We start from the raw sequence: 15,391 nt of genomic DNA on the forward strand, positions 1-15,391 counted from the left end.
CATGATGAACCTATCCTCAAACACTTAAAAGATATAAAAGTGAAATTTTCAGAAGTTGGACAGCCTATGGTTAGTTTAACCTATTACATGAGATTACGTTTGTGTTATCTTAATATACAGTAAATCTTAGCATGATCTGTGATAGCCAGTTGTCTTATGCCAATCATGATAAATATGCAGCTTGTCTTCTGAAAAACAACACACAGACTTAGTACTAGTCTTACTGTATCATATGAATGAATTTAACTTGGCTTTAATATCTGATGATTAAATTTTACCTTTGATTTTTTAATACTTCTAGGTACTTTTGGTTTAAGTGTTATAATTTGCTATAATTTCCTTGCCAGAAGTCGGATAGCTTGCTAATTTTAGTATTTTAAATTTAGAAGTTCTCTATATGTTAGCTCCAGGAAAGCTGTATGCTAGGAGATCTTGTTATTAGTGCAAGCAGTATACTAACTGATAAACTCAAGATCAACATTGCAAATGAAAACATGTGAAGATTTATTATATGACTTGTTCAAGTGCAAATTCTAGAATAAGTTATGAGCATCATTTCCATATTGGAGAAGATGGGTATATTCTACTGCATGTATATTTTTGGGTTTGGATTTTAGATATTTAGAAGTTAAAGGTGTGTGTTGCTAAAGTTGTTGCTGTGCAATTCTTTTTAAAAGAGTTTCACGTTAGAATTCCATTTTGAACCAAATGACTACTTCACAAATGAAGTATTGATAAAGACGTATAGAATGAGGTCAGAGCCAGATGACTCGGATCCCTTCTCCTTTGATGGACCAGAGATCATGAGTTGTACAGGGTAAGTGCTGATAAATAGCCTTAAGGGAATGTAACGGTTTCTTCCTTAGCATTATCCACCTGTAGACATACAGCACATTGGGAAGGTGCTGGAAGAGATACTGCAACCTAGTTACTAGCTGAGTTTGACTTGAATTTTTTAGTGTTTTTCAGCAACATCAATACAATATATTGTATAATCTATAATTTATATAATACAGACACATATAAAAAAGCTCATAATTTATCTAGAAATACTGTTCTGCCATCACTAAAGCTGAATGGGAAGGTGGATGGTGGTTTTTTGTAGACTTTCAGCTTTTTTTCAAAATCTGTTTTTGAATCACATCTTTTAATCTTTTACATGCAGCATTTTGAGAAATCTGCTCCAGGTTTACTTTCTGTATTCCAGTTGTTCTATCAGTGTCGACTGTTTGCCTCTGTCTTTCAGTTGATCTATTTGAGAAATGGAGAACAGTCATCTCTTGTTAACTTCAGGTTCCTCATGATTTTAAAGGGCTGTCACACTCTAATGTCTTTTGTTCTAAATTACCTCACACTAAATATTCTCTTTATTCTGCACCTGTCCCTTGTGAACAGAAGAGCGAGAGAAAACAGAGTTGTACATAGTTATACCTCACAGGTATAGCAGGGCTCTGTGCATCACAGCCTGTTCACTTGCTTTCATGTTAATGTCTCTTTAAAGTTCTACTCTGATAATTAGTTTAGAGCCTGTCACTGCACAGTCATGGTTGGTTTTACCCATATATTAATTTGCAATTATTGATACTGACTTTTGTTTACCACTTAATTTCCCAGTCACTTAAGGTTACATGTTAATGTAAATATCCTATGAGATTTAACCATAAGTGCTGAAGTAACTTTGATCAAAGTTTTGTCTTCCTCAGTGTAGATTGTGAGAATTAGTCCTTGTTTTGTGTTTTAACTGACAGCCCCTTCGTGTCCCAAAACAACTCGCCCCTTTCAGTCATTGAAAAAATAAAATCAGAAACCTTTTGCAAATGCAGACAGTCTTACTGATGCGACTTCATTTATGTGCCCCTGAATTTGAGTGTAAGACAGCCTGTGGGCATGGTTTTACTCTGTAAGCAGGGTAGAGTTAAAAAAACACAACAAAACCCAAACAAGCAAAAGAAAAAAAACACCAAAGCAATAGGAAAAAAAAAAAAAAACCAAAGCAAAAGAAGGCAAACTAAAAAAACAACCAAAACCTACACTGTGCTTGATGCTTTTTTTTTTTTTAAGGACTTCTTGATTACAACAGTACTTTGTAAAAGACAGGTAGCTCTGAAAATGGTGTGATGCTATTCTTTCATAGGAAACTAGGTAGAATTTGCTACCTAATGAAAATTAGCATTTCAGAGGTGGAGTGAGGATGGAGAAACGTGTCAATCCTAAAATGAATCTGTTACTCTTGTTCTCTGTATATAAACTGATTAAAAGATAGCACTGAATAAACACTGCCTTAATATTTTTGATTTACTGTATTCCCTTGCATTTATGACAGTCTCAGTAGGTACTTGTAGCAAGTAGAATATTTACTATTAAGCTGCAACTGGTTTTATTTTTTTTCTTTTTCTTTCTAGTTGTCAAATAGACTGGAAAAAAGGAAAGAATGTTACTTTGAAAACCATTAAGAAGAAGCAGAAACATAAGGGTCGTGGAACAGTTAGAACAGTGACAAAAACTGTTTCAAATGACTCCTTTTTCAATTTCTTTAGTCCTCCTGAAGGTAAGCTGAACACTTATTTTATCTGCACTGTTCAAAGGTAGCTTTTACTTAATTCACTTGTTTATTCTCTCTTTCTCTTACAGTTCCTGAAAGTGGAGACCTGGTAAGTTGGCTTTTTTAAAATGTGGAGGTGGGGGGAAACCAGGGGAAGAATTCACACTTTTATATACAAAGTGTTTGAAATTATTTGGGAATTCATTAAACAGCTTCAGCTTTAACTGTTCCTATATTTAATTCATAAAACTTATGATAGATAGTATGTGTTTGAGTGTTTATTAGGAGGAGTACTTCTTGAGTTGGATGGTAGAATTCAGTTTAGTAAACTTTTAAGACCTTATCTTTCTTGGAAACTACTTGTGAGTTGTTAACAGTTTTAAAAATGTAGCCATCTTTGTTGTTATTAGCCTTTGGTCTAATGAGTAGTGTTTGAGTCCCTTCGGGCATTATTTGGATTATTTTCTCTAATGGCTGCATGTATCTAGTTCATATTTTATTCTGTTAAGAAATTCCCAGGCTATTAACTCTTGGAGAAAGTAATAAAGCAAGAACAGAAAACTCCAAGAGCCTGCTCTTCCGTGCACTCACTAGCAGAAAACTCTGTGGCAATAAATGTTCTTGTAAGGAGGAAAAAAACTACCAAAACCACTTAACAGAGCTGAATATGTTATACAGTTTAAGTGAGAAATCTGATTAACGCGTCCAGAGGCATGCTTTTATAACTCCAGTTGGCTTAACACCAAAAGCTATATGTTCATAATCTTAAAAATAAAATAAAAAGGCACTTTGAATTGAAGATAACTTCTTAGATGAGAGACAGCAGAACACTTGGTGTGCAAACGAAAGAAGTGAAAACCTGAAATTAAATCAGAGAGCGTTTTTGAGTGTTGAGGTGCTTCACGATGGCTTGCTTAATGGGATTCATGGAGGAGATGTACTGCAGGAATCAGAAGTACCTTTTAAAATCTTGAATTAGGTAGTCTCACCTGGCTAGTATTCTAAAGGGTATTGAGCGTATGAACTGACAATCTATGGGAGGTATTAAACAATCTTTCTACTTAGAACAAAAGCAAGTTGGAGGTGGCAAAGAATAAAACTTAAACTCCAGAATTTTGTATAATTGAGCTCACTGAAGAAGTAGGTAGGCTGCTTAAAGTGCAAAACTTGGCTTCACAATTTCAATTCTGTAAAGCAAGTCCTGAACTCAGAAAGTCAGCACAACGAATTTGTATAAATTGGGCCACATCAAAATCTGTGCAACTTGTGGTTTTATGTCAAAAAGCACTTGTCTGGTTTTGGTTTAAAAAAATAATGTTGTTTTATGCAGGATGATGATGCTGAGGCAATCCTTGCTGCAGACTTTGAAATAGGTCATTTCCTGCGTGAACGTATCGTTCCCCGATCAGTATTATACTTCACAGGAGAAGCTATTGAAGATGATGATGATGATGTAAGTGTAAAATGCTCAAAACTTTGAAATAACGCTGCTTAAAGACTTTGAGTAATTTCTGACTTGTAATGTTGGTGTCTGTAGAATGAGATGTATCAATGTTAGTTTCAGCTGAGCTTCCTAGAGTGTTTAGTGAAGAGCAGCATGAAAGTAATTTATTTTTGAAGTAATGACTTTAGAGATTTTTGGCAAAAGCAGTGGTAGAAGCTGAACACTTAGAGGATATCTGAGCAGAATTTTGTGTGTAATGCATTCCTAGGGTGGTGTACCCAATGCTTTGATAGAACTGAAATGAGCTGCCAGAGAACAAATCAGTTTATTTAGCTGCTCAGCCCTATTTTTTTGTGCTTACAGTGATCCTGAGCTACCAAGTTCCCTGAGATTCAAGCCTGATCCTTTCAGGAAGGCACTGTTAGAAACTAATAGATAAGTACATTCAAAACAGGTCAAGAAGTTCAAACTAAGTGCTTTAAAGGAGCTAAACTTGAAAAACAAACCACGAAACCCCGGAAATTTATGTGGGTAAAATATTTTATCTCCCTTGCCTCCTCACAAAAGCAGTTTGACAGTTTGATTTCGTGAAGATAAGTCCTACCTTAAACCTAATTATTAGAGTGTAAAATGCCCTTATTCCAAAGCCCTGGCTCAGGGAGGCAGAGGGGAGTGCCTGACTGTACGGGTTGCCTGAGGCTTTGAGATACCCTGCAGGCCAGAGGTGTTAATGCAGTTTAACAAACTCTTCCAGCCTTGCAAGGATCTTCAGACAGTTTTCTCTGCCCGAGCATAGCTTAAGAGGTTGAATGTTCATGCTGATGCATAAAGCATTTTTAAATCTGCCAGGTACAGGAAGTTCTCTTAGAGCATAATGCAGTGTGGTCTCTGGTATCTTCTTGAATTATCTGGCTGTACTTGAGCCATAAATGGCTGCATTTGTGACACTGTTAAAACCATTTATTTTCTTTTCTAGTATGATGAAGAAGGTGAAGAGGCAGATGATGAGGTAAGTTCACAGATGGCTATGATTTAAGTGTTTTCTGTTTTCTGGTCTATCTGGAAAAGAGTGCCTTCAGCTTTTTTAATACTCTGGACACTAAGTATTACTTATGAATGTAAGATAAAACACACAGTTTTGTGGATCCTAGGGTCAATATTTAAGAAAAGAAAACAAAAAAAGACCCTGACACCCACAACAAAAAAACAAATCAAACTAAGACATCTTGCAAAATAAGTTACAACTGATCTGAGAACATGATGTGCTTTGTGGAGGGCAAACTAATATTCATAAATGAAAGTGGTAATTATTTAAGAGAATAATTTAATCTTAATTTTCTTGAAAATGGCTTAGGAAGCTGAATGTGGATAAGTGAGTGAAATGTAAACAAGTGTTTTCTTTCAGGAGGGGGAAGAAGAAGCAGATGAAGAAAATGATCCTGATTATGACCCAAAAGTAAGGAATTAAAAAGAATGTTTGCAATCTGTGTATGTATGCACACACTTGAAATTTTATGTAGGTTAAATCTTGGCTTTTTTGTTTTATTTAATCAACAGTTCCTATAGTGACCGTGTTTGGCAGACTAATATCGATAGAGCAACTTCTAAAGACTACTTGCTTCAAAAATTTTGAAAGTAACTTTTGGCTTTGAGCATTGAAATTAGTCGGGCTTGGTTTTTACCAACTTGTCTTGCGGCAAGTTGCTGTTACTGATGAAAAAGTTCTATAATGGTTGTAAGCACATGCCGAGAACTGCATAATCCAGATTCAGTTTTTGGAAACTCGTCACAAGCTGACTTGGGCACAGATTTTCCCAGCAGAGTGAAAAAATGAGGCTTTTTCAGAGTATATTAGTAGCAAGTCTTTTATTGCTTCAGGTAGCAGAAGTCAAGGTTCGGGAGTATATCTACAGTCAAGACTTAAATGTGAACAGCTAAGATGAACCTGCAGCTTTCTTATTCAGTGGAAAGGGCAAATGACTAGTCAGACTCAGTTTGCTGGCAAAGTGGTTGTGACCCACTCAATTCATAGCTTTTTTCCTATCCGAGGGACGGCCACATTTGGCCACGTGAAAGCATCTGACAGTGGTAGGTGAAAATCACAGTGAAAGTCTGTGTGAACTAAAAATGTCTGCTGTGAAATGTGCTTGCAATTTCACATGAGGAGGCAGCATGTTTTTCAGTAAGAATGGTTTGAGCTACAGTCAAAGTACTGTTGAAAGAATTACATAACCAGAGCACTGTACCTAAAAAGCTCTAGGATATAGAACTGTGAATCGAGATGTACAGCCTGCCGGTGATGTTTCCTCTGCTGTAGTCTATTCAGATTGCTTCCCATTTGAGAAAATTTTGGAATCAAACAGCTGCAAGATGGGCTTATTTCTGCTGTTTCAAATTGCTTTTCTAGGTTAAGCAGAACTGAAAAGGGCAAGATGGTATGCTCAGAGAGAAGCGCCAAAGGGCTAGAGACAGTAATGGTCCTATAGTGTATTGACGTAAGATAAAGAGCTGTAAGCTGATCACAGGCTGAAAGTCAGCTGAATTTGTTAAAGCTTTGTGGACCTAAAACAGTTATTCAGGCCAAGGTAGTGGAGTAAAACTTGCAACTGGATTCTGCCCCCCAAAAGTATTTTCCTTAAATTCCCATATTCCTGTGAGATACTGTTGGTTGTGTGCTTCAATGTAACAGAAGTTTTCCACGTTAGAATTTTCTGTTATTGCAAAAGTTGTTTCCAGAGCGTTAAGAATGTACCGTGATGTAGCGCGTTGTTGTGTTGCTCTGCAGCGGAGCAAGGCCATGCCTGTGTCAGCCCAGGAGGCTTCTTTTGCCTTAAACTGTGTAGAAGGCCTGGGTGCTTCTGAGCTGGGCTTTTTGTTACTATTCATAACTCTCCTCCTCCTTTCCCCGGTTCTAGTGTCTTTCAGAGTACCCCACCATGCTCGGTTCTGAACAGATTTTTGTTCTGAGTTACATACCTGTGCACTAACAAAGCCAAAATAAACACACTGTGGATGTTGCCACGTCCAGAGATGGTGGTATTACTAGGCAGTTAGTTCAAGGGAAAACAAGAGAGAAGAACTTGAATACTAGAACTTGAGAAAATATGCTTACCGATACTAATAGTTCTTTTAAAACACTGATACCTGTAAACTGTTACTTTGTTTTTTCTCAACAGAAGGATCAAAACCCAGCAGAATGCAAGCAGCAGTGAAGCAGTGTGTATGTGGCCTTGAGGATTACCTGCACTGTAATAGCCTAAACACAACTATTAGTTACTTACAGCCTTATGTTTTGTATCTTGGTAGAATTAAGTAACCAGTTTGTTAAAAAATAAAAAGAAAAAAAGAAATCAAACACATAAGAACCAGTTTAAAATGTAGGTTCAATCTACCTAGCATTTTAACAGTATAATTTTCTGCCAATATGTAGAATGCAGTAAATCCCCTAAAGCATGAATGTTAATTCATTGCTACATAGTTTGGTTCTTGTGAAGTCTTTGTCATGTAGCTATTAGACTGCAGCTGTGAAGATTTATCAGAACTGTTAACTGAGACCAATATTTGTTTAGAGAAAACTCTCTCCTGAAGAACCAACCAAAGTATTTTTCAGCCCAGTAGTCTGAACGGGTTTAAGTCTGCTTGCACTAGCTGTGCCTTCATTACTTTGTTATAGAAATGGCAGTGACTTGTACTAACTAGGAGATGTTGATGCATTTTGAATTTGACTACTTGAGAAGACCAGTATAACTTGTTTAATTTTCAATGAGACCACGTTAAACATTCATAACTGTCAGCTTGTTTATGCTATGGGTTTTGTATTTTATGTGACATAGTGATCTACAAAAGAAACCTAGTTATCATATTAAGGTTATTGTTTACCACGAGTGTGAATAAAACCTAGTATTTTCAGAAGCTAGTCTTGTTTTATTATGATGTGTGTATCTGCATGTGTAAACTGGTAAGGCATATCTTTCATGCTGCAGTTCACTTTTTGTTCAAAAAAGAACTTGAGAGTTACTGAAAAGTAAATTGTATAACATTTTGACAGCAAACACGATAGTCAGATCAAACTTTCCATACTTCCATTTGCAGTGTGATACTCGTGAACCTGAGCTAGGTGTTTCAGTGATTGCTCAACACTGCCATTTTGAGAAGACAAATTTTTAGAAGTGAGGCTAGATCTGATAAAGGACTTCGGTATTGCTGTGCCTAAGGCATTGGTTATGAGTATGAAACGTGGAGCCAGGAAAGGTGCCTTGGATTTCCAGTCTCTGTAGACAGAGTTGGGTTGTCCTGAATGGGGGAGTGCTTAGAACACTTAGCTGTATTCTAACTTGCACTCCCTATATCAGCCACTTACAGATGAGAAAACAAATGCCAAGGAATTCCTTTCTCCTCACCTAATGCTCTGTTCACTGCACTTATGTTTGCATGTTCTGGTTCATGCTGTTTCCATATTGGATGTTCATTGTCAGTTGAATCACATGGGCTGGAAGATCTTTCTCGTACTGACCTTGCCTCTAGCCTAGCAGTAGAGGTGCTAGAGATGTGGATTTGAATGTCTTCAGCTTGAAGAGACTTGTATCTTCCATTTGAGTTTTACCAGTCAGTAAGATGCTACTATCTTGTCCTTCACATAACTACAGAAGTTCTGATCTTCTGAGCAAGTACCCAGAGGATCCCTGAGGGATGGGAAGGTCCTCATAGGGTTGGAAAGAAATATCCAGCCTAGCCGTGGATTGATTTCTGCAGTAGCTACTTTTTTTTCCTGCCACTGATATACTGACTTGAAAAAGAGCAGGGCAGGCAGGAGGGAACAGACATGAGGATGGAGTTGGTGGAAGAGTTTCTCTAGCATATCTCTTACTTGGAGGGTAGGTAAGAAAGAATGAAGCTTATCCAAAGTGCCCTTCAGAATCCTTACCCCCCTCACCTTGTCCTGTGAGGAAGAAGGTCTGATGTGCTCTGACTAAACTGATCTTCTAATTATTTTTTTATTCCTTGAAGGTGGAAATACCACACTGCTTAATTTCAGAATCGCTGTCAGACTTCATATTTCTCCGGTCCAGATACATGTGGATTTGTGAGAAGGAACTCTCGTTATCTATATCTGTATATAAGCCAGTCCTGTTGGAGCTGTGTTTTTCAAGTGTGTTTTAGGTAACCTCTAGATTATAGCATAGCAAAATACAGTAAAGAAAGGTCAACATCACATTCCCAGGTAGCTGTGTGTTGAAGTAGGTGTGGTTGTGTTCTTGTGATGACATAAATCCTGACAGAATATGCTTATTCTTTGAGGCACCGACCTTGCCAAGTGTTTAGGTATCACTTGGTCTCTTTTCTGAATGTCTCCCAGGATTAAGTTTAAACTTCACAGCATGCAGAGACCAAAGTGATGGTATATTATGAGTTTGAGCAGTCATTAATAATGGGGCTTTGGGGTTCATACTTCTGGACATGAAAAGTATCTGAAGTCCTTGCTTAGATCTAGCCTGTTTTTACTAACAGCATCTGGCAACTGTATCTTAAAAAGAAAAAGCACTGTTAAAAGTTGTCCAGTGAATTTCAGAAGTCGCTGTTCTTAAGAAATTTGGCTGTTTTGATTGCTTTCTCATTAATCTTCATATCATACAATGGGATATAATATTTGAAAAAGGGAGTTAATAGATGTCAAAGCTCACCTGCAGCCTGCAAGATCCAGAGCCATGAATCCATCTCTCGACAGATTTTGGTAAGCTTTTCTCTAGATTGACTTGCTAGTTCTAAATAAGCAGTTCTTGGGCTCTCTAGACTGCAGCAAAATGAGGGCTATAATCACACAAATTGAGGTGCCAGTTCTTATGGCATGACTTAAATAAAAAACTGTTTTGGTGCTTAACACATATTTTGTGATCAATGACACTCTTGTTTAGCAATTCTGAAAGGCAGTATGTAGCAGGAACATTAAACTTTCAACATTGATTGGAGTATTGTGACTCATTCTTTTCACTTACCATGGATTTATAATAACCAGCTGTGGAGAAAACTCTTCATTTAATATTTGAGGAAGATAAAGTTACCTAGTTGCGAACAAGTTCAGGCCAGGAACATTTGTCACTGCAATAGGATTTCTTGGTTGGTTGTTGCAGTACTGCACCAGAATTTAAGATCTACATAAGTGATGTCTTCTCTCTGGTTTTGGTTGCTGTCTTGAAGGGAGAATTTTTAGGGGTTTGGTAAGGAAAGAGGCAGGAGGATTAACTGTGACGTTGGATGAGAGGGAAGGGTGCTCAGAATGCATTAGCACTAAAGCATTTTCCTGTCTGGTATGAATTTGATGGTAAAAAAATAAATAAATATGGTGCCCTAAAATAAAGTAGTAGATAAGATTTAAACTTAGTATTGTTAAGTTTTACTTTCTGGAAAAGGGCGATATCAGGTGCAGTTAGAAATGTTACCTTGAGTTATTTAAACACCAGACGGAGCAACACTTCTTACCAATGTCTTCTACAGCTTTGTAAGCTCAGATTCTGAGTTGGATTCTTGAAACTGGTATTTCCCAAGCTACGTAGCAGATACTCTAACCTTGACCGGGTTTTTTAATCGGTTAAATGGAAAAACACAGCAGAATATAGAAAAGTGCATGAATTGAATGTGTTAATCTTCAAGGTGGTGCTTAAGCTTTCCCTGTGTTTTAAGGCTGGTTTTTGCAGAACCGATTCAGAAATGGAGAGGGAACTTAAGCTTGTCATCTGTAGATGTCTGCCAGACATTTACTTCCAGAGGTGTCTGTGCAGCATTTGCTTCTCAGATTCCTGGTGTTGGGGAGGAGGATCGTTTTGATGTACGTAGTGGCTGAAGGAAATAAAATGCTCAACTTGTCAGTACAAAGGGAAGAGTCTGATAACAAAGTAATTTCTGTGAGTGATGGCCTTGATGGCCTGCGAGGTTGGGGCTAGAAGGGAATGGCTTGTGAAGTAGGTAGACTCAGCTCTAAAAGCACTTCTTCACAGAATCACAGAATGTTAGGGACTGGAAGGGACCTCGAAATTCTTCCCTCATTCTGCAGACGTAGCCTCCTCTGCTCCAAGACTTTGCTGTATGGCTTACAGAAGTCAGTGTCACCCAGAGCTTATTTCTACGTGAGATGCGCTGCTTCCCTGCAAGTTTTTAAGAGGATGTTGAAGTAATGACTTTTAATTGCTGATGTTTACCTCAAGTGAACATAAAGCCATCTACTGGAAATAGTAAGTCTCAATCCTGTACAGTATAAAGAGGAGTTGAAAGTTTCTCCATGTGGCATGCTGGACAAGATTTGTCTTGTGGCTCTTCAAACCTTTGTTAGGCCCCTGCTCAGACCTAGTAGTTTTCCCCGTGTGGCCTGTGCCTCAGCTTTTGTAGGAAAATTAGAGCAAGTAGAGCAGACAAGACAGAGCCAATAAAGCAAAAGATAAGCATTTCTATGTGCGAGTCTGCTTGGTGTACACCAGAACTGGGCATGTAAGGAGTGCAGGGATGTGGCAGAAGGGCTTTTGGTGCTTTCACAAGGTATTTAACCCAAGTGTGCCAAGTTGACAAGAAGAGTTGTCGCTACAAGTGCAGAGAGGCCTTAGCTCCTGAACTTAGCTTTTGTGAGCTTTGCTTCTAGATGCTCAAGTATTCTAAGTATCTCTCCAAACTAATGCTTACCCTGCAGTTTGAGAAGCAATCGTGTTTTATTCTGGTCAAGTCGGAAGACACTTTTTAACTCTCTTACAGGCTGGCTTTACTCTACAATGTATGTTTAAGTGGTTTTAAGTATTTTTGGAGGACAGCTGTCTCTGAAGTGCAAGGGGCTTTGGAAAAGCCAGGCTGGAGCAGCTGCAATTCCAACAGTCTGTATGTTGCACAGTTTCTTCGTTCATAACCCATAACTTTGCCTATAACCCTTAACTGCCCTGGGTTATAGGGAATGCTAAGGCCCAGGGCAATGTGGTTGTGGTAGTTGTGGTGAAACTTTAATCTACTTATGCCTGGTTTGCTGTGGGGTACGTACAAATATTGGTGAGATGAATATTGTAAAAGGAAGCCTGTGTGCAACATGACGGATTCAGTGCTTCAGTGTTCAGTCAGGATCAAATTCCAGTGGAATTACTGAGAGATGGTAAAGGTCAAGAAAATACTTTAAGTAATAACCAGTTATTGTCTAACTGCTTTAGTCACATATTGCAACACATATTTGTCATGTATTTATCAACCCTTGACTTTCTTGCAGGTTTTTCCCCTGCCTTGTTTTCCTTCTGTCTAGTAATGACCAGCTCATATTTCCTTTAGGTTTCTGTCTTAACCCCTGTTCTGTTTTAGCCACTTCTCAGTAATGGAAGGAATTATGATGTTTAAGGGTTGTGACTCAGGATGGGTTTAGCATCCCTCTGAAACTAATAGTTGATAGTAGATGTCAAGTTGCTGTCTGCAGATTTGTTACCTAAGGACAACAGTAGCAAAATTGTGGGCTTTTTAGTGTTTCACGGTGGCTTCCCTAAACAATGTATGACTTGCCTCAGGGTTTAAAAAGAACACTTTAATTGCTGTAACCATTATTACTCTAATAAAGGTTACACATACAAAATTTCAACTACTCAAGTCTGTAAGTTAGGGAGCTTGTGATATGGGACACCAGTGTATTCAACAATAAAACAATTTGTTCCCAGTATCAACTTGCAACATGAAAAATTCAGTAAGGACATCTTAGATGTAGAGACTTTCAAGTGTCAGATTCAGTAGTGCGTTTGGGGTTGTTTTGGTGGTGTTTCCACCCCCACCCTCCGCCAGGTTGTAGTATTTCAGGTTTGACACTAGGAGGCATCTGCACATCACAGACTCCAGGAGGAACGTCTGTAGAACCTGCATAGCATTTAGTGAAACTTCAATAAAGGTAGCAGATGTGAAACATTTAATACAATTGCAGTGATTGAAATATATATATTTAAAGAAAAGAGAAGTAAAACCTCAGTGGGATAATGTAGTGTTCTTAACTGTGTTGAATGTGGTTTTCCAAAATACTAATGTAAGAAACATTTCCAGAAGTTCAATTCTGACTTCCATCTAGGAAAATGAAGTTTGTTATCCTTTACTGACTGGCAAATTCTGCACAATTAAACTCTGTTCCTTTGTTCTTTTACCATGAAACTGTCAGTATTTCATCTTACCCTAGTCTTCTAGATTTTGGCTGATCTGATGTGTTTGGTCAAATGTGGTGTATTTTAAATGGCTGTTAATATTTGTTGGCTTACAGAGCACAAGTTTAAATGGATGTTTTGCATGTTCCCTTCTGATCACGTGCTCAGGTGAACTTCACCAGGAATAAACAGTTGTTGTTGTGAGCCTATACATTAGCTGAGTATGTCCATCGGTGTTTCGAGTTGGGTTAAAGATCTGACATTCAACACTTCAGAGAACTTTATGCTGTGGAAGACCAAAATAGAATTACTTTAGTCCCTTTCTCCTGTATATATGATGAAAATCTTTGGCCTTTCAGACTAGTTTCACTTTTTTCCCCCTTTGATTAATTACCTATTACTATTAGCACTTAAAACAAGAAAAAAAAGCTTTCAGTGAAAAATATAGATGTAGATTATACGTTAATATAATATTCTGAGGCAGAAAAAGTTCTCAAATGTTTGTGAAGATTAACATGTAGGACTCCTAAAGCAAGTTTCTGTATGACTGGTTAGTCCATTTACTTGAAAGGAAGCAGCTATTAAAGCAATGGAGCAGTTACCAGGACCGAACAGGTGAATTATTAGAAATTAGTCATCTCTAGGTTTAGTTCAATGTCCCATGCCTTACCTGAACTCAGTATTTAATTGTTTGGTGTAGCCGAATATGTTTTAACCAGTTCTGTGTTTTAGTTTGCAAGTTTCAAAATTAACTCTCAGCTCATGTGGCACAATTCAGGAGTGAAGAAGTAGAGGCAAAGGTGGAAAGGCAGGAGGTTCTCTTACCTCGCTCAGGCTCTGTACGAGGCTCCTTGTAAGCGCATCAGCTGCTGAAAATGCAAATATTGCTCTGGAGAGTTCAGGTTCAAATGGCAGTGAGCTCTGGATTGAGACAGTTGTGAGTGGTGTTCAGATTTTTTGAACATTGGCATATGCATCTTAAAATAGGCATAAGATGGTCCTGAAAATGAATTGTATTTTGTAGTGTATGTATTAAGCTTGAAGGAGAAGGGACTACTAATTAGAAGAATGGATATTTGAGATTTTTTTTTGTTCGGTTGATGGCTAGCAAGTTGCCTTTATTACTGATTTGAATGCCTTCCAGTTACCTCAGGAAAGGTTAAACAACTAAATAGTTTTAATTGCTGTTATTACCTTAATGGCACTCTCAACAATTTATCAAATTAACTTTGAACTTCAAGAGGAAGAGATTATAAGAGGAAATCCTTTCAAGAATGTTGAGATAAACTCCATTAAAGCTGTCATTAATAGATTTCTTTTTTTTTTTCCTAATGTCCTCCCACAGACCTATGCTGCAGCATGACCTGCTTCCTAGCTGCCAAGTTTACTGTGAGGAGGAGGTGTTTGGGTTCTTTGGTGTTTTTTAATAGTCATATTAAATATGTGTTTAAAAAAAAAACAAAAAACCCTCAGTGCACTCGTAGTATGAAACTTCTGGCATTCAGATTACATTGGTATTGTCAGCCAGATTTTGGTTCTGTGGGCTCTTGATTTACATCTAATACATGAAAGGACATAAATAGTTCAGTAGTAACCTTAGGTCACTTTACTTTTCTACTCAAATAACTGAATTCAGAAGCTAAGCTCGGGGAGGAACCCAAACACTAAGCCAATGTGTGGCAACAGAGCAGAAATCCCAAGAAAAATGGTTTTAGCTCTTCACCAGTTTTTGTTGTGGTTTGGGGTTTGTTCTTTTTGTCTTTTTTTTTTTTCCCCCCTGGTCTACTGTTAAAATTTCCAAGCACTGAGGTTCTGCTGTTTCCTTTGGGAACTGATATGGATCTGAGCTGTCTTTAGGCATGACCCAAATGCTGCAGAGTGAAGGTGTGTGTTATAAGCTCCCATCCAGCGCAGTGGAGAGCAACGCGAAGGCGCCGGGCTAACGCCACCGTGCTGGGCTGCGTGTCAGGCTGTCTCCTTTGTTTACGGGAGCGATGACCGTTTAAATATGGGGGTGCTGCTGAAAACCGGCGCCGGTTTTACTGGGCTTGCATCAAAAAACCACACGCAGGAGGGCGATGGCCCTTCGCTGTTGTTTCCCCACGGTGGGGAAGGCTGAGGGAGTTTGTTCCAAGCCAACCCGGCCGGCACACATACCCCGGTGAAAGCCGAATGAAGCGCGATTGAGCGTTTGAATTTTGTTCCATTCATCTCCTGTCCCTTCGCAAATCCAGCGAGGAAGCCCTTCCCGCAGCCCCTTCGCGGTTT

General features: G+C 38.3%; 1 protein-coding gene across 1 annotated transcript in view; it reads left to right on the forward strand.

Moving 5' to 3' along the window:
- NAP1L1 (nucleosome assembly protein 1-like 1) overlaps window positions 1–7,902 on the forward strand; it is a 16,813-nt gene extending 8,911 nt beyond the window's left edge. Inside the window, exons 7-14 of the mRNA XM_009873752.1 lie at window positions 1–69; window positions 678–817; window positions 2,403–2,548; window positions 2,632–2,651; window positions 3,873–3,995; window positions 4,963–4,995; window positions 5,395–5,442; window positions 7,163–7,902. The exon at window positions 1–69 is cut by the window's left edge and continues 3 nt beyond it. Coding sequence (XP_009872054.1) covers window positions 1–69; window positions 678–817; window positions 2,403–2,548; window positions 2,632–2,651; window positions 3,873–3,995; window positions 4,963–4,995; window positions 5,395–5,442; window positions 7,163–7,198 — 615 coding nt within the window. The 3' untranslated portion in view covers window positions 7,199–7,902. The remainder of the gene's footprint in view (window positions 70–677; window positions 818–2,402; window positions 2,549–2,631; window positions 2,652–3,872; window positions 3,996–4,962; window positions 4,996–5,394; window positions 5,443–7,162) is intronic.
- Window positions 7,903–15,391: the final 7,489 nt, after the last annotated feature.

The sequence above is a fragment of the Apaloderma vittatum genome, unplaced genomic scaffold (assembly GCF_000703405.1).
Source record: "Apaloderma vittatum isolate BGI_N311 unplaced genomic scaffold, ASM70340v1 scaffold4617, whole genome shotgun sequence".
In the NCBI taxonomy this organism is placed as follows: Eukaryota; Metazoa; Chordata; class Aves; order Trogoniformes; family Trogonidae; genus Apaloderma; species Apaloderma vittatum.